The 18,975-nt window shown below is 41.8% G+C and overlaps 1 protein-coding gene across 1 annotated transcript; it reads left to right on the top strand.

Moving 5' to 3' along the window:
- Positions 1-446: 446 nt before the first annotated feature.
- On the top strand, positions 447-17,792 carry pomp (proteasome maturation protein). The gene is made up of 6 exons (XM_078402387.1): positions 447-565; positions 6,685-6,785; positions 12,627-12,687; positions 14,848-14,949; positions 16,372-16,465; positions 16,757-17,792. Exons 1-6 carry the CDS (start codon positions 563-565, stop codon positions 16,822-16,824), a joined length of 429 nt encoding a protein of 142 aa, XP_078258513.1. The 5' UTR covers positions 447-562; the 3' UTR covers positions 16,825-17,792.
- Positions 17,793-18,975: the final 1,183 nt, after the last annotated feature.

The raw sequence follows: 18,975 nt of genomic DNA, 5'->3' as shown, positions 1-18,975 counted from the left end.
TGGTTGATTGCTGCGCACTCGCGCAGGTCGGAGTAGAGTAGTGATTAAATTTTGAAGTGGGCCTTTTTGATCAAGTTGCTCAATCCTTTTTAAATGACTTAACATCGGGAGCAGCACGTGTGTTGGGTGGTAACATATTCCATTCACTTATCGTCCTTGGGTAAAGGGAATATTGGTAGCAAAGTTTATTGAAATTTAGCGAGTTGATGATGTAGGGACCACCAGTATTTCGTCTTGTTTCATGGCAGTTGGTGCTCTGGGATGACGGAAGATTTGATGGCGAGATTTTGTGAATCTCCTTGTAAATTGCAAAAAGGTTGATCTGAGACTTCTTATTTTATAATGTTGTGGCTGTTCTTTCCCATGAAATCAGTCATTTAGACGGTGAGGTAGAATTCATTGACGTAGCTCCACTCATTCATCGATGGCTCAACAGTCGGTTGGGTGGCCGGGAGTGCCGCGCGGCGCGGCGCGGTGACGCGACCGGAAGTTGTCGCCGCGAGGGGGAGGGGACGAAGCGATTGAAGCGGCGGCGGCTCGTGAGGGAAAACAGGGACTCGAAATGGTGAGGCCGGGATCGGGGGCGAAAGAACGGATCAAAGTCTGTCCGGGCTGCACAGTGTGTGTGCGTTACTGTGGTGGGAGTGGGGAAGTTGTCGGCAGCTGGCGGAAGGCACGGCGCCTGATGTACGTGGGCTGCACGCCGCCTTTACTTTGTGATTAGTCACCGGGCCGGATGCAGGCTCCGGGCCTGGGTTTTATCTCGGCGCCGTGTCCCGCCGGCACCGACCCGGCCACGGACGCTCAGCGGGCACCGAGTCACACGAACAAGTTCAGAGATCCGGGCTGAGTCAGGGGGAATGGTGGGGGTAGGGAGTATCTGAGAGTTAGAAACTGGTTTACATTAGTCTACCTGTAATTTGCCTGCGTTTGCCCCAGAAAGAGTAGAAACAGGCCCTTCGGCCCAACTTGCTCATACGGGACAATACGCCCCATATACACAAGTCACACCTGCCTGCGTTTGGCCCATATTATATATAAACCTATCCGATCCACGTACCTGTCCAAATGTTTTTTAAAACGTTGTGATAGTATTTGCCTCAACTACCTCCTCTCGTGCCTCATTCCATACACCTACGACCATCTAAAATAAAAAGTTGCCCCACAGGTTCCTTCCTAATAAATGTACCCTTACAGCCCCAGTGACCCAGGTTTGATCCTGACTATGGATGTTTGTGTGTACGGAGTTTGTACATTCTCCCCGTGACCTGCGTGGGTTTTCTATGGGAGCTCCGGTTTCCACCCACACTCCAAAGACGTACAGGTTTGTAAGCTAATTGGCTTGGTACAATTTTTTCCCCCTAGTATGTGTAGCCCGGCTCGGCCACGGGACGTTTCAGCACCCGGTGCGGCTCGGCCGCGGGGCCTTCAATCGCCCGGCTCGGCCGCGGGGACTCCCATCCCCTTGCGGGGACTGTGCGGGTCGGTCGGGGACGAGCTGTCTGTCTGTGGGCGTGGGGGAAGAGAGTGGAAGTTTTGTTGCCTCCATCACAGTGAAGGGGTGTTTGAAGTCACTGTGATGGACGTTTGTGTTGGGGTCATGTGTCTTGTGTTATTTTTTTGTTATTGTGTGACTGCTATGTAATTTCGTTCGGTACCTTGGTACCGAATGACAAATAAAGCTCTGTATTCTCTGTATTCTGTAGGTTACTGTGCGGGGATCGCTGGTCGGCGTGGACTTGGTGGGCCGAAGGGCCTGTTTCCACGTTTTATCCCTAAAACTAAACTAATAAGATTAAGGAGAATCCAAAGAGATTTTATAAGTACACCAAGGGAGAGAGGGCAACTAGAAGTAGAATAGATCACTTCTGGAACCAAAATAGTCATCTTTGTGTTAAACCACAGGAGATGGGCAAAGTCCTCAATGAACTTGGGACGGTTAATGGAGATGCCTTGAGGACAGTCTGCATTATGGTCGTGGAGGTACTTGATGACCTAGGGCATATGAAGGTAGATAAATCTCCCGGGCCTGATCAGATACATCCGAGGACTCTTTGGGAAGCTCGTGGAGAAATTGTGGGAGCCCTGGCTGAGATATGTGAATCAATGTTAGATGGGTGAGGTGCCAGATGACGGGATGGTGGTGAATGTTGTGCCTCTATTTAAGAAAGGCTGCAAGAAAAAGCCTTGGAACTATAGACCAGTGAGCCTAACATTTGTGGTAGGCAAGTTACTGGAGAGGATTCTGAGATATATATATGTATTTGGATAGAATGGGGCTGATTAGGGATAGGCAGCATGGGTTTGTATGTGGGACATTGTGTCTTAGGAATTTGATTGAGGTTTCTGAAGAGGTAATCAAAAAGGTTGACACGGGCAAGGCCTTTGGTGATAATTTACATGGTTGGCTGATCTGGAATGTTAGATTGTGTGGGATCTAGGGTGAGCTAGTAAACTGGATACAGAATTGGCTTCATGCAAGGAACAAAGTGGTGGTGGAAACATGTTTTTCAGACTGGAGGTCTGACGACTAATGTTTCTCAGGAATCAGTGCTAGCCCACTGCTGTTTGTGGTTTATTTCAACAATTTGGATGAGAATGTACAAGACATGATTAACACATTTGAAGATGACGCTAAATTGGGTGGTATCGTAGATAGCGAAGATGGCTATTAAAGTAACTGGCTTCAATCTCTACTCATGACTGAAATACTCCATCGCAGGCAACATCCTGGTTATTCTCAGCATCCTCTCGAGTACAATCACATCCTTCCCATAGCATGGTGACAAGAACTGGATGCAGTATAGTTAATGTTTTTTTAGTTTATTGTCACGTGTATCAAGGTACAGTGAAAAGCTTTTGTTGCATGCTGGTCAGCTGAAAGACAATACATGATTACAATTGAGCCATTTGCAGTGTGTAGATACACGATAAGGGAATCACGTGTAGTGCAAGGTAAAGCCAGCAAAGTCTGATCAAAGATAGTCTGAGGGTCACCAATGAGGTAGATAGTCGTTCAGGCCTGCTCTTTAGTTGTGGTAGGGTGATTCGGTGGCCCAATTACAGTGGGAGGAAGCTGTCCATGAATCTGGAGGTGTGCGTTTTCACACCTGTACCTTTTGCCCGATAGGAAAGGGGAGAAGAGGGAGTGGCCGGGTGCAACTTGTCCTTGAATATGCTGCTGGTCTTGCCGAAGCAGTGTGAGGTATAAATGGAGTAATTGGAAGGGAGGTTAGTTTGTGTTATGATCTGGGCTGCATTCACAATTCGCTGCAATGTCTTGCGGTTTTGGATGCAGCTGTTCCCAAACCAAGCTGTGATGCATCCTGATAAAATGCTTTTTGTGGTGCATCTGTAGAGGTTGGTGAGAGTTGTAGTGGATATTTCAAACTTCTTAAGACTTCTAAGGAAGTAGAGGGTCTGAAGAAGGGTCTCGACCCGAAACGTCACCCATTCCTTCTCTCCCGAGATGCTGCCTGACCTGCTGAGTTACTCCAGCATTTTGTGAATAAATACCGTCGATTTGTACCAGCATCTGCAGTTATCTTCTTATACTAAGGAAGTAGAGGTGTTGGTGTGCTTTCTTGGTTGTTGCTTCAATATGGGTGGTCCAGGAAAAGTTGTTGGTGATATTGACTTCTAGGAATTTGAAGTTATCAACCATCTGGGCTTGTATACACTGGAATTTAGAAGGATGAGAGGGGATCTTATTGAAACATAAGATTATTAAGGGATTGGACACGTTGGAGGCAGGAAACATGTTCCCAATGTTGGGGGAGTCCCGAACCAGGGGCCACAGATTAAGAATAAAGGGTAGGCCATTTAGAACGGAGATGAGGAAAAACTTTTTCAGTCAGAGTTATAAATCTGTGGAATTCTCTGCCTCAGAAGGCAGTGGGGGCCAATTCTCTGGATGCCTTCAAGAGAGAGCTAGATAGAGCTCTTAAAGATAGCGGAGTCAGGGGGTATGGGGAGAAGGCAGGAACGGGGTACTGATTGTGAATGATCAGCCATGATCACATTGAATGGCGGTGCTGGCTCGAAGGGCCGAATGGCCTACTCCTGCATCTATTGTCTATTATCTCTACTTCGGCGCCATCAATGCAAAATGGGGTTTGTGTACCGCATCGCTTCCTGAAGTCGATCGCCATCTCCTTTGTCCTGCTGACATTGAGAGAAAGGTTGTTGCCTCGCCACCAGGACACGAGGTTCTCGATCTCCTTCCTGCACTTTGTCTCATCATTATTTGATATCTGGCCCACAACGGTGGTGGTGTCTGCAAATTTGAAAATTGAGTTAGATTTGTACATGTCTGCACTTTTGTGGGTGTACAAGTAGTAAAGAAAGGGGCTGAGAATGCATCCTTGTGGAGCACTAATGTTGAAGATTATCATAGAGGATGATTTATCCCCTTTTCTCACTGATTGAGGTCTGTTGGTCAGGAAGCCGAAGATCCAGTTGCAGAGATGAGTGCTGACACCAAGTCCTGCGAGTTTGGTGATAAGCTTGGATGATATAATGGTATTAAAGGCAGAGCTGTAGTCTTTGAATACGAGTCTGACGCAGGTGTCTCTCTTATCCAGGTGTTCCAGTGATGAGTGTAGGGCTGGGGCGATGGCATCATCCATGGACCTGTTGTGGTGGTAGGCGAACTGCAGTGGGTCAAGACTGCTGGGTAGACTGGATTTAATGAGTTCCATAACTAGCCTCGCAAAACCATTTCATCATGATGTCAAAGCCACTGGATGGTAGTTATTTAGGTTTGAGGTCTTGCTTTTCTTTGGCACTGGGCATTCTTGGTCTTCTGGAAACAGGTGGGTACCTCAGAATGGAGTTGGGAGATATTAAAGATGTATGCCATCTGAAGTCTGACTGATGTTTTATGAACTTGAAGCTTAACCTCTCGGCTCTGGTATTCAATGCCTTGTCTAATGAAGGGCAACTTTTTAATCACCTGTGCTGTCACTTTCATGGATCTTTGGAATTGTACACCAAATTTCCTCAATTTCTCAAAACTCCCAAGGATCTTGCCATTCATGGTATATGTCAGCTGCATTCATACTCCCAAAAGGCATTACATCATTTTATACACAATCTGCCATTCCTCAGCCCATTTCACCAACATCTCAATATCCTCCTGCAGCCTGACCTCCAAGTTATTAATAGCCCCACAGATCGGGTCATTTGTGAATTTACAGATCAGATGGATCAACAGGGGCATAATCAGGAGTGGTCAGAGCGAGATTAATTATTTTAATGGTGACTTCATCATCAAAGGCGAAGATTCTATTGAAAGGATTACCACCTCAGAAGTACAATTCCATATGGAGAGCAAAGTCTGGATATTGTAATATATGAGTAGAAGGGAACCATGACAGTGAACTCAAAAGATAAAATTGATTTATTTAAATATAAGGATATCGATGCAGGAGATCGTCACTCAGTCTCTCAAGCTGCCCTACCATTCATAATGTGTAGGAAGAATCTGGAGATACTGGTTTACACCAAAGATAGACACAAAGTGCTGCAGTAACTCGGCGGGTCAGGCAGCATCTCTGGAGAAATGGAATAGATGACGTTTTGGGTTACCTGTTCCTAGTTGTTTTGTGGCAGCAAGCTTTTGAACCACTGTAATCCTCAAAACGCCATCTATTCCTTTTCTCCACAGGTACTGCCTGACCCGCTGAATTACTCCAGCATTTTGTGTCTATCTGCCATTCTTAATGATTATGATGGATCTGTCCCTCGCCTCGTCTCCAGTTCTGTGCCAAATCCCTATAGTCTTTAATTCCCAAATCTTTCAAAAATGTGCCTACTTTCTCTTTAAACCCTCCTCCGCCTTCCCAAGTGATATCGCTTCCACAATCCTCCAGGGTAAAGAATTATAGAGATTCACTACCCTCTGCATTTTGGGGCTTTTTCTCTAGAGAAATATTGCTGGCACAGAATCAATTGCAATAAAACACCTGCAAGTAACAATTATATATCTGTTCAAGCTGCTGGCGGTGCTGGCTCGAAGGGCCGAATGGCCTCCTCCTGCACCTATTGTCTATTGTCAAGCTAACATAACTTCGTTCAATGCAAACATGTAGCTTTCCTGTTTAATGGCTATGCCTGATTTATTGTGGAACTGATACCATCTTTTATATTCTGTTTACTGGGTGATGAATATCTGGAATATGGTTTGCACTGTGCTAATTTGTGCTGGTGTTGCTTACTGCACTTGGGATTTCAGAATCAGAATAACCTTTATTGTCATCCAAAAAAACAAGTCTTTTGGACGAAATTCCGTCCAACAATAAGAGCAATAAAAATAAGCAATAACACACACAATCACAAACCAACACAAAACAAAAAAAAGAAACATCCATCACAGTGAGTCTCCTCCAGTTACTTCCTCACTGTGATGGAAGGCCAGAATGTATTTTCTCTTCCCCTGCCGTCTTTTCCCCCAGTCAGGCTGTTGAAGTTGCCACGTCGGGGTGGTCGGGGCACCATGTTCAATCTATTTATGTCCCATGGTCAGAACACATAATACAAATCTAGGCCATTGTACATGAATGAGCTCCACTGAATGATCCAACTTTTTTAATTTCATAATGTTACGCTATTCCTGTTTGAACACCATATCATGCCTGCAATTAAAGGCTACTTTTCATACTGTTGTCATATTGTTTGTTACAGAATTCCAGAGGACTTAAAGCTCAACTGAAGGATAGTGTTCCTATTGGAGAATTTGGATTTCATGCAGGACCTTATGGCGTGCGAGATACCTTGCGTGGAGGGTATGTATTGTGCATCTTGTGTGTGTTTTTTGTTAGAGCTGTTGTTAAATGGTACAGAGGTTTAAAATAATAATGCTAAATTAATATTCTTCACTGTACCTTGGTACATGGACAATAAACTAAAGCTGAAACTGAACTGAGGTAAGTAAATGGGAAGATATCCTACTTGTCAGCTATCTACGTTTTGTGCAAGTTGCTATCAGTGTTGTTTGTGGTCTTGTTTCTTCACTCGTCACTATTTCAAATGTGTGACTGAAGGACAGTCCACACACTACCGACTTCATGGATTTAATTGATCCTTGCTCTAGTTTTTGAACTATCATTTTTTTTAAAGGATAAGTGCTGGAGTAGCTCAGCAGATTAGGCAGCATCTGTGGAGAACATAGGTAGGTGAGATTCAGGTCAAGACCCTTCTTCAGACTCAACTCTTCAGGTCTGACTTCTTCTGAAGTCTGAGTTCAGATTTCTTCAGAAGGGTCTCGACCCAAAATGTCACCTATCTATGTTCTCCAGAGATTCTGCCTGACCCGTTGACAGCACTTTGTATAGTTTTGTGTATTAACCAGCATCTGCAGCTCCTTCTTTCAACATCTTTTAAAAAATGTTTAAACAAATGCAGAGACTGGATTCTGTACCTGAGAATGGTATTGGAGGTTAAGTGCTATTGTTTGAAATGTATTTTATTGACCTTCACAGTTTGGAACGTGTTGTCATAAAGTTTTCCAACAATTTTGGATCAGATTTTGAAGGAGTACTGTGTACTTAACTTGGAGAGTAATTGAGATTTGATTTATGTAATATTAGAGCATAGCAAACACAGAGCAGGAACAGGTCCTTTGGCCCACCATTTATGTGTCGGCCAAGATGCCGATCTGAACTAACCCCACCTGTCTACTCATGGTAATATTTTACAAAGAATGTTGCCATTACCTGAAATGTTGCAACTAATCTATTAGGATATGGGGTGGAGAGGGAGGAGGTTGTTATCTGTTCCTAGTTGGCATCAAGTTTTTTTAAGGTATTGTAGTCCATTCTCGATGCTGATGCTGTCAGATATAAAATCTCAAGATATTAACACATCCCCAAGGAAGAAATGACGATCAGTCCAAGTCAGAGCAGCTTGTACCAGGTCGGATTAGTATTCCATATTTTTCAGCTGTTTTCCATGTTGCTGTTGGAAGCCATCAGTTTGTGAGGTGCTATCTCAGTAAGTTGCTCCAAATGGTAAAGGCAGTAACAAATAAGTATTAGTCAAATAGGCTATTGTTTTGGTGATGGTAAGCATTTCGGAGTATTACAACATTCCGGACAATCATTCTATTATATGCCTGGCAAAAAATGCTTTAATGATAGTACTACTCCAAAAATAAATTGCTATAATAAAAATTGAGGCCTCCTACATTGGTGAAGCAAGCATCAAATGAGCGACTGTTTTCCAGAATACCTGTACTCTCCACAATGAACATCATGAGCTTGTGGTTGCATATTATTTTAATTCTTCCATTCCCACATGGAACTGTTCTGTCCTTGACCTCCATTCCTACAGAGTAGACTAATTGCAAATTAGAAGAACATTTTGTATTCCTCTTGGGTGGCTTACAACCTAATGGTATGTATGCTGAATTTTTCCATTGACCCACGCTCTTGGGACCCCCATTGCTCTTTTCCCGATCACACTTGCATGTCTGTCTATTTTTCTTCTCTCTGTTCATCCCTGTCATCTTCTCCTTCCACCTGGTTCCATCTACCGATCTTTCAGCTACCAACCTCGAACCCACCTTTCCTGTTTTCCCTTAATCCTGATGAAGGGTGTCAACTCGAAAGTTCACTTGTTCCTTTAGCTTCCACAAATGCTGCTTGACCCACTGAGTACTTCCAGTGTACTGTTTTTGTTTTAGACTCCAATAACTGCAGTCTCTTGTAGGCCATGTGCGTTTGTTCTTCATATCTGTGGTGATCCTAATCCTGTTTTCAGATCAGGATATGTATATCTGTTCTTCATATCAGTCATAGTCCTATCACATCGTGTGCTCAGGATACGAAATTCAAAGGGCTTCGTTTGGAGCATCTGCTACTTTATATACTGCATTAAGGAAAATTAGTTCAATTTTCTCAAAGTTTTGTTAACATTTTGTATATCTACTATTTAGAACAATGTATTTGTATGTTGAATACGATAAACGAATCAATAAAAAACTAATAATGAACATTCTTAGTTTTGTAGTTAATATTTTGCTGATCCTTATGTTAACGCTAAACACATAATAAATTTTCTTTAAAGAATCGTGCTTCATATTCTGCAGAACAGGAAGTAACTTGTTTTCTTTTTTAATGATTACTGGGTTATTTTAAGAATCTTAATGTTTCAGTACCTTGCGTTTCCTGGTTATGGAGCCAAAAATGTCAGTTTGGCGGAAAATAAACAATACAAGCTATTTTGGAAAACTAATCAGCCGTTCTTTTTGCAGCCAATGTATATTCATGTTACCTGATGATGGGTTAGATATAAAATGGGCCAATTAGAATTGCAGGTTGTAAACTTTTGGCAGAGCTTAATTAATGTTGCTGTTTTTAACTGCTCTTGTACTTTAGAAGTTAAATGAATAGACTAGAGGGCATAGCTTTAAAGTGAGAGGGGCAAAGTTTATAGAAGATGTACGGGACAATTTTTTTTACACAGGGTGGTGGGTGTCTGGAACTTGTGCCAGGGGTGGTGGTGGAGACAGATATGGCAGTGGAGTTTAAGAGGCCTTTAGGTAGGCAAGCTGGGAATGGAGGGATATAGTTCATGTGTAGGCAGCTGAGATTAGTTTACGTAGGCATTATGTTCAGCACAGACATTCTGGGCTGTTACTCAGCAGTACATTTTCTATGCTTTTATCAGGTGTGGGCCACTAACCTTTCTGGCCAATCTGCCCAACCTCAATACTCAAGATAATGAAAAACATTTATACAAATTCGTATAATTTACACCCCGTTTCTTTCCCCCTTCCATTCTAATTTTAGTCTGGTAAGTCTCACTGCGTTTCTTCAATGGCCAATGTTCTGTTCTAGAATTACAGTGCCCGTTGACAGTATCCAGCTCCATTGGGGGTTGAATCTGGATCATTGGGTCTGTAAGGCAGCAGTACTACATGCTGCTCCACTGTGCCACCGAGCATGAATGAATTCATGCAGAGAGCTGCACTGAGTGGGAATGGATTCCAGGTACCACACACTGCAGATATGAATTCTGCGCCTGATCCGTCTGGGCAACACAGTGGCGCAGCAGGCAATGCAGCAGCTCTGGCAGCCTAGATTTCATTTTGACCTCTGGTGTTGGCTGTGTGGAGTTTTGCATCCTCCCTATAACTGTGAGCTGTCCCAGTTTCCTCCCACATCCCGAAGGCATGTTGAGCGACAGGTTAATTGGCCACTGTAGATTACCCCTCATGTAAATGTAGGGTTAATGGGTATGTGTGAGAGAATAGGTTATGTGAGAATGGTATTGCTTTGAGAGCCACCATAGTCTCAGTTGGCTGAATTGCATCTGCCTGTATCATAATTAGAAAGAACATGAAGGGTATATATACCAGTATTGTTAAGAATGTATTAACTCCTTGAAGTCTAATTGATGAAAGAAGCAATAGATAACCTTACTCGCTGACGACATACGTGACCTCTTTAGCAAAGAGATGATAACAAATTGAAAATTAACCAAGGACAAATATTTGGTCTGGAGAAGTGTAGGAAAATAACTGCAGATGCTGGTACAAATCAAAGGTATCACAAAATGCTGGAGTAATTCAGCAGGTCAGGCAGCATCTAGGAGAGAGGGAATGGGTGACGTTTCAGGTCGAGACCCTTCTTCAGACTTTTTTTGGTCTGGAGAAGCAGCAGTTTCTCTCAATGAGCACGAGATAATAATTTTAATGTTGCGGATGCTAAAAGACTGTAAATGTAGCATTGAATTCTATTCATTAACCGGTTTGTGGTAGAAACAGAGGATTCTTGTATACCTCAGTGTCAGACGCTATTTGGTTTTGCTATTCAAGGTTACGTTGGTGCTTGCATCTACAATTCAGTATTCATTCTTCTTGAAGTCTATCTACATGTATACTTTGGTTGTCAATCAATCTTTGGTTTGCTGAGGACTAGACTGAAACGAATGAACTGTTTCTGCATTGGCCTAGGCAGTGGCAGGAATTGCCTATTCCATTATGAAGAGATAATTCCATTATAATTCTATTCTTCATAATTCCATTATGAAGAGATGGGCATGAACATCTCTAAGTTTGTGGATGACACAAAGCTGGGTGGCAGTGTGAGCTGCGAGGAGCATGCTATGTGGCTGTAGGGTGACTTGGATAGGTTGGGTGAGTGGGCAGAAGCATGGCAGATGCAGTATAATGTGGATAAATGTGAGGTTATCCACTTTGGTGGCAAGAACAGGAAGACAGATTATCATCTGAATGGTGTCAGATTAGGAGAAGGGGAGGTGCAACGAGACCTGGGTGTGCTTGTACATCAGTCACTGAAAATAAGCATGCAGGTACAGCAGGCAGTGAAGAAAACCAAAACCAAGAGGATTTGAGTTTAGGAGCAAGGAAGTCCTAATGCATTTGTACAGGGCCCTGGTGAGACCACACCTGGAGTACAATTTTGGTCTCCTAATTTGAGGAAGGACATTATTGCTATTGAGGGAGTGCTGTGTAGGTTCACCAGGTTAATTCCCAGGATGGTGGGACTGACATATGATGAAAGGGACGACTGGGCTTGTATTCGCTGGAGTTTAGAAGGATGGGAGGGGATCTTATAGAAACATATAAAATTCTTAGAGGATTGGACAGGGTAGATGCAGGAAAAATGTTCCCAATGTTGGGGGGGTCCAGAACTAGGGATCACAGTTTAAGAATATGGGGTAGGTCATTTAGGACTGAGATGAGGAATAAGAGAGTTGTCTCTGGATGTTTTCAAGAGAGAGTTAGATTTAGCTCTTAGGGCTAAGGGATATGGGGGGAAAGCCAGAATGGGGTACTGATTTTGGATTATCAGCCATGATCATATTGAATGGCAGTGCTGGCTCGAAGGGCCGAGTGGCCTATTCCTGCACCTATTTTCTATGTTTCTATGAAAGGTGTCCCAAGTGCAATAGTGCTGAGTTATGAAATGTTGTATTCAAGTAGAGTAAATATATTATTGTTCCACAATTTTTTTAAATCAACATATTAACAGAAAATGTTGCCTACATTCAGTGGACCAGTTAGCATTTGGGCAAGAGAAACAGTTGTTGCTTAGGGATAAGGGCCCTTTGTTAGAATTGAGAAAGGGAGAAGATAAATTAGTTTTAAGTCGCAGAGAGTGTAAGAACAAAACAGATGGAATATCTGTGGCAGTGTAATAATAAGGATACATGGGTATTTGATTGGTATTTTAAGGAGAAACGCTATGGAGAAAGAGGACAAGAATATATATACATCTAGGTTCAAGAAAAGCTTCTTACCATCAAACTCTTAAACTACCCTGCACAACCCTGACTACAACCCTATCTCACCAAAAACTACTATGGACTTTGGTTTGAACTGTTACGGTCTGTTTACCTTATTAAAGAGATAATTTATTGTATTATTATTTATTATATATTTGTTGCGTTGATGTGCCTGTTAAGCTGTAGCAAGTAAAAATGTTATTATTCTGTACCCATTGCATATTTGCATATGACAATTAAACACTCTTGACAATAGAAATAAATATTTTCAGGAGACTGGGCAAGGAAAGAATGGACCTGTGACCTTTTAAAATTGTTGACTACTTTATTCATTCATCTGGTTTAAATAAGTTACATGTCTTCTGTTTTTTAAGATTCTCCAATGTGAAGTCTGAACTTTTGCCAAATCATCCCCTGGAAATTTCGGAAAGCAATGTAAGCCTGAAAATTTTGTGCTGTATTGAAATGCATTGGTACTGATTCATGTTGTGTCTGCTGATATCAATTGGGGTATGATTAGGATGCTTGATTCAGCAAGTTTGGATTTGATAGTAGAATGCATAATTTCTACTCTTTATTACCCTAATTCATGTTAAAAAATATGCAGAGGTGAATCTTTTAAGGGATGGATGGATGTTACAAGCAATAATGTCTCACTTATTACTCAAGGGTCAAAATGTCAATAGTGTTTAATTGTAATATGCTCTCTGATGTCTTGCATCTAAATAATATTTGAATCTTTTGAAATTATACTTCCTTATAGTTAGATAGCCAAAGTTTATTAATCCAAAATGGCCATTAGGTCATGGTATCTGTTAGTTTTAACATTCAGTCAAATTATCCCAATTGGAAAAAAAATTACAGCCGCCACACTTACTTACTGCATGTAGGGCAACAACAAAGGTTCTTCACTCCTGTCTGTTCTGGGCTAGTTTCTGGACACTACCCCAGGTCAATTCCATAGTTTTCATTTCCTCCTCTACAGTTCGACGCCATGTGGTTTTGGGTCTCCCTCTTTTCCTTTTCCCTTCTGGTGTCCAGTGCAGGGCTATTCTTGGGATGCTGTCTAGTTCTCTTCCTTTCGGCTTTCACCATTGACATTCATCCTGGCGCCTGTCAATAGCCCTGGAAGCCCGTCACGCACAGTAGTGTCGATTCCTTCAGTTGTTGTTTCCGTAACATATTCGTTTTACGAGGCGGGGTTGTTACCCCTGTGCTCAACCCCCAACCTGGAGGACCAGTGGATCGCTCTTCGTCTCATCTCTACCCTTCGACCTGTGGAATGGGAAACCCTAACAGGAGACGAATCTCCCGCTGGCATACCTCTAGGGGTCACTGAGACACACAAGCTCCCCGACCACGACAAGGTTGCAATCCAACGGGGAGCAGCTGCCACACAATCTAGTAAAATTTAGACATTTAAACAAGGTACCTCGCACGCAGTGGAGACAGGATGGTGCAGATGCTGGATTCCGGAGCAACACTAGAAAGTGCTGGAGGTGTTCAGCAGGTCAAGCATCATCTGTGAGTGGGGGAAGGGTGGTGTGGGGAAGGAATAGTCGACATTTAGGGTGAAGACCCTGCATCAGGACTGAGAGAAGGAAGATAACTGGTGTAAAGAGGACGAAGAAGAGTTGAGACAGAAACTAGTGGGCGATAGGTGTACTGAGGAGAGGATAAGGACAAGGAGATGGAGACAGATAAGGGGGAAAGTAGTAGGTGGAGCCAGGTAGGATGGTGGTGGAGATGGTTGTTGGTGGAGACAGCGGTTGGAGGGCAATAAGAGGAGACATGGGCTGCTGGATCGCAATACTTGAGATCCTAGCTGAAGCCAAACTGGGCAGCCTGGAATCGGAGCGGAAGGCGCATGGGACTTGGTGGAGGCAAAGAATGACTGTGGCTTAAGTAACGAGATTTAGTACACCTCTCAACTTCTCCACTCTCCCCAACTTCTCCACTCTCCCCAACTTCACTATGTCTGAGCACACAGCCCTCCACTCACTTGGCACCAATCCCAACCTCGATATCAACCTGCAGACAAGGGCAGTGCCTCTTCCCTGACCACCATGCAGAGACCTAATCAGCCCATCTAGGTGAGAGAGACATTTGTGTGTGCCTCTTTCAACGCTGCATTTGGTGCTTCCAATGTGCTCTCCACAATGACAAGACCTAACTCAGACTAGTAACCTATGTATAGGTCACCTGCACTTTGTCTATTGTTGCTATCCCAAACTCCCAGTTGCATTGTCATTTTAACAACTCTTCTCATTCCCACTGACCTGTCCTATTTTTTCCTTTTGTTTCCAATATTATCCACATACATGTCTCCCAAGTCCATCATCCGCCTGCCCAAATGGCCCCATTTGCCCTTTTTCCCCTTTATCTGCCTAACACCTCTAGCCTCTGTTTCCCAACTCCACTTCACCCCCTTCCTCCCATGGCTCCTCGGCTAATTATCCTTCACCCATCCTTAGTTCACCTGTAACCTACTGGCCCCTGTCTCATCCTTTTCCCTCTCTTTATACTGGCTATTCTCCCTCTTATTTGATTTCATTTTGCACCAGTGTCCTAGAAATTAATGTTTTCTCTATTCAGTTTCAGTTCAATCAAAATCAAATGAATTTTGCTACATTGAGAAATATTCAAGGATTATCCGCTCCACTGAAGTTACAAATGGAATACAAAGCAGTAAAGCAGGTATGCCATTGAGTCTTTGTTTTGCTTTTTATGTTAAGTCACAGCATGAAATCTGACCCTTTGGCCTAACTTGTCCCTGTTGACCAGGTTTTATAACCGAGTTAGTCTCATTTGCCTGTGCTTGGCCCTTATCTCTCTAAATCTTTCTTATTAATGTTGTTTAAACGTTGCTAATGTACCTGCCGGTACAGCTTCATGTGGCAGCTCATTCCATATATGTACTGTCCTCTGTGTGAAAAAAATTACCCATTGAGTCTCTTAAATCTTTCCCCTCACATCTAGCATCTCAATGGTGATGTAACTTTCTGAAAGTATGTGCATTGAAAGTGTAGACACAAGGAACTGCAGGTGCTGATTTACCAAATTGGACATAAAGTTCAGGCAGCATCTCTGGAGAACATGGATATGTGATGTTTTGGGTTGGGACTCTTCAGAAATTGGAACATTTGAAGCTGCGGTTAATGAAAGTAGAGCATGTCTTGAAAACACAACATATATTTTGGATATTCTGATTTAAAGCAGATAAGTTTTGGAACAAAAATAGAAAATTTTGTAAACAGGGCAGTGTCACTAGTAGAGCTGATGCCTCATTGTTCCAGCGACCCAGATTTGAATCTGACCACTGGTGCTCACGGTGAGGAGACGGCACGTTCTCCCTGTGACCACATGGGTTTCGCCTGGGTGCTCTGGTTGAATCCCACACCCCAAAGGTGTGGATGTTGGTAAGTTAAATAGCTACTGCAAATACCATGTAGTATGTAGGTGAATGATAAAATGGGGAGCTGAGTGATGTAATGGGAGTTGATGTGATTGTTGAGAGAATAGATCACAATTGGTGTAGGAAAGAACTGCAGATGCTGGTTTAAATCGAAGGTAGACACAAAATGCTGGAGTAACTCAGTGGGACAGGCAGCATCTCTGGAGAGAAAGAATGGGTGACATTTTGGATCAAGACCCTTCTTCAGACTGATTGATCACAATTGGTACTGGATTAGTGTAATGGCAGCTTTGGTTCGTACTGTTATTCCTCGTATGTTGCAAGACATTCTTGGCTAATAAAGTATGATTATGATTATCTCAATCAAGAATATTTCAGTTCTATCCCGGTTCTACAGAGCAGTGAGGAATTCCAACAATCTTGAAATTATCCTGTCCTTTAAGTACGTGATTGAACCTTGTGCATGTGGTAAGAATTTCTTGACAAAAAACGAATAAGTTCTCCTGAATCTGGTCAATATGCACCCTTCAAATAATAGTTCCAAAATTGCAAATGAATTGCCATATTTGTGAAGGCGTGAGTGTACTTCAAGGCCACTGTAAGCGGCACGGTAAAGTATTGGTTGGATTCAAAATGTCGGTATTATTTCTGATAATCTAATCCATCAGAATGATTAAATAGACTAATACTGTATTTCAAATTAGGTACAGCGTTTGCCTTTCCTCATGAGCTCCAACATTGCACTGGAAACGCTTCAAGGAAATGATGAGTGTCTTGGCTTTGAAGACATACTGAATGGTAATATTTTTTATTCCTGGTTTTGTTCGTTTTAACGGTAACTGAATTCAAAGCTGTATAGCATGAAACCAAAGCACATGTTTAAGGAAAATCCTTATGTTTAAATCTCTTGCTTTGGTTACCAATAGCATAAATATATTTGGATCTAGAGCAGAAAAGTTGATTGGATATCTGTACTTAAATATTTTTCTAAATTGTTATGATAAAGTTGGGTGTCCAGCAGTTTTCCTGCATCCTCAAACAATTTCAAAATTCTGTGAGAATTGCTACTTAATTTTCTTCTCTTTTTAGATCCAGCTCAAAGTGAAGTAATGGGAGAACCACATCTCATGATGGAATACAAACTTGGCTTGTTGTAATTAACCTTCATTCCTGAGAATTTCTCAGAGACAAGTATTGCTTCCTGCTGCTTTGCATAGGAGGTTATGACAATAACATGAACTTGTAAAATATAGACACTTCATAAAGTAACTGGCCTAAAATGAGTGTAATTGAAAACTTTCTCATGGAATTTAGTAAGAAAGAGAAAATTGTTAATAACTTGAAGAGTTGGTTTATGAACAGCCCAAATCCCATCTCTGCATTGATGTTATGAAAACTTGAACCCCCGATGCGCACATGTTTAACAAAAATGTTAATTTGTACACTATCAAATACAATTTATAGCAGCTCTAAATACAAAAAGGACATAATTGGGGCCCATACTAGTTATTTCCAATGTAATCATACATGACATTTAATAGCAGTTTTGGATGCAGCACCATTATTTACTCCCTTAGATCTTTGTTTTTATACCAAACAAAACACTGAAGACAAATGGTCCAAGTATTTGTAGAAAAGCAAAACGTCGTATCCAAACATTTGGATATATTTGAAATCTTGTCTACCTGCCAGAGACGTTTAAGGAAATATTTTTATTTCTCTCTTTGACTTTGTACGTATTGAGGGAATGTTGTCTCATTAAAACACACCTATAATTAAAATTATCCATTAAGCTTACACATGCTATTTACTGTCAGATTCCTGCAGATTAAAAAAAAATACATAGGGCTCTGTAATCCACTAATGTTGAACTTTTCTGGTATGAATATACATCCACATTGAAATTTGCAAAGACAAAAACTTTTAACATCAGCAAAAGAAGTTGAAGAGTAATTAAATGTCAGGCTGTTAAAAATTAAAAATTATTAGCTTATTCCCAAAAATTAAAAAGATTTTAGTTTATTTCACCAATAATGGAATTCATTAGGTTTGCAAACTGGTCACTTTGAAGAAAAATGTCGTTGAATTTAATTTTTTTTAATATAATAAAAATAATATTTCAGTTTTTTCACTTGTTTACTTGTCCTGCTGGATGATTAATCTCTACAGTGGATTGTGGAATGAAGAGGGAGATAATTTTTCACATTTTGATTGGTTTGTATTGGGCTGGATGTTAATGGTTAGCACTAAAAAATTAGACAGGTTTGCTTATTTAAAAGAAAACACTCAAGATGTAGCCCCATAAGGTACAAATAAATCAAGACCCTCAAAAATAACTCTTGCAGGTTTGTTTGCCTTAATTATTTCCTTCAAAATTGGTATTTTTTATGTAAAGGTTTTTGTAAGTAGTTTTTTTGTTGCCTGTACTTCCAGTCTCTTCACACCATCCTATCACTAAAGCATCTCACAAACAAATGGTCTGCAGTCTGCAACAAGAATCCCAAAGTATGTGTTGCTTATCCATTTCCGCAAAAGGGATTACTCATTTTCAGAATGGATCTGTCTGAAGAAGATTACCAACTCAAAATGTCACCTGCCCATTCCTTCCACTGATGCTGCGTGATCTGCTGCATCCCTTCAGCACTTTTGCTCAAGACTCCAGCATCTGCAGTTCCTTGTGTCTCCAGGAGTTATTCATGGTGGCTGGAGTAAAGCTTTGAAAAAGAAAGATTAATTCCAGTCTCATGATCTGAGAGCGTCTGAAGGGTGCCTACCCAAAAAATTACTCATCCATATCGACACAAAACGTCACCCATTCCTTCTATCCAGAGATGCTGCCTGTCCAGCTGAGTTACTCCAGCATTTTCTGTCTATCTTCGGTCTAAACCAGTATCTGCAGTTTCTTCCTACACATGCTGCCTGACCCATTGAGTAACTACAGTTCTACACAATATTTCTGCATCACTCAGTTCTTTGCACTGCCTGTGGACCAAAAGACATAGATAGGAACATGGAGAAAGTTTTTAAAGAATATCAAGAATAAGGTTGTAAAAGCACAAACCCTTGATAGTGTTAAACCCTGGATTATTACCTGAATCTTGCGCAAATTGGAAAACAAACGGACAGAGGCTTAAAGTGTGGGAAAGAGTGGTTACTTTTCATGGTGACATGAGCATCAATTCTGGGACAGGAAAGAGCTGTTCCTGGTCTAGGAATCACCCTAGGGTGGGAGCTATAAAATAGACAATCTGAAAATAATCAGAGCAGGAAATGATAGCATAAGTAAGATTAAGACTTAATGCAGATGC

Source organism: Rhinoraja longicauda, chromosome 7 (assembly GCF_053455715.1).
Source record: "Rhinoraja longicauda isolate Sanriku21f chromosome 7, sRhiLon1.1, whole genome shotgun sequence".
In the NCBI taxonomy this organism is placed as follows: Eukaryota; Metazoa; Chordata; class Chondrichthyes; order Rajiformes; family Arhynchobatidae; genus Rhinoraja; species Rhinoraja longicauda.
This window is presented reverse-complemented; position numbering and strand designations above follow the sequence as displayed.

Bases quoted from the DNA above. Each gene is read 5' to 3' on its own strand.
- pomp (XM_078402387.1), top strand. The intron at 6,786-12,626 runs GTATGTATTGTG...CTGTTTTTTAAG, and splicing joins CGAGATACCTTGCGTGGAGG to ATTCTCCAATGTGAAGTCTG. The intron at 16,466-16,756 runs GTAATATTTTTT...TTCTCTTTTTAG, and splicing joins CTTTGAAGACATACTGAATG to ATCCAGCTCAAAGTGAAGTA.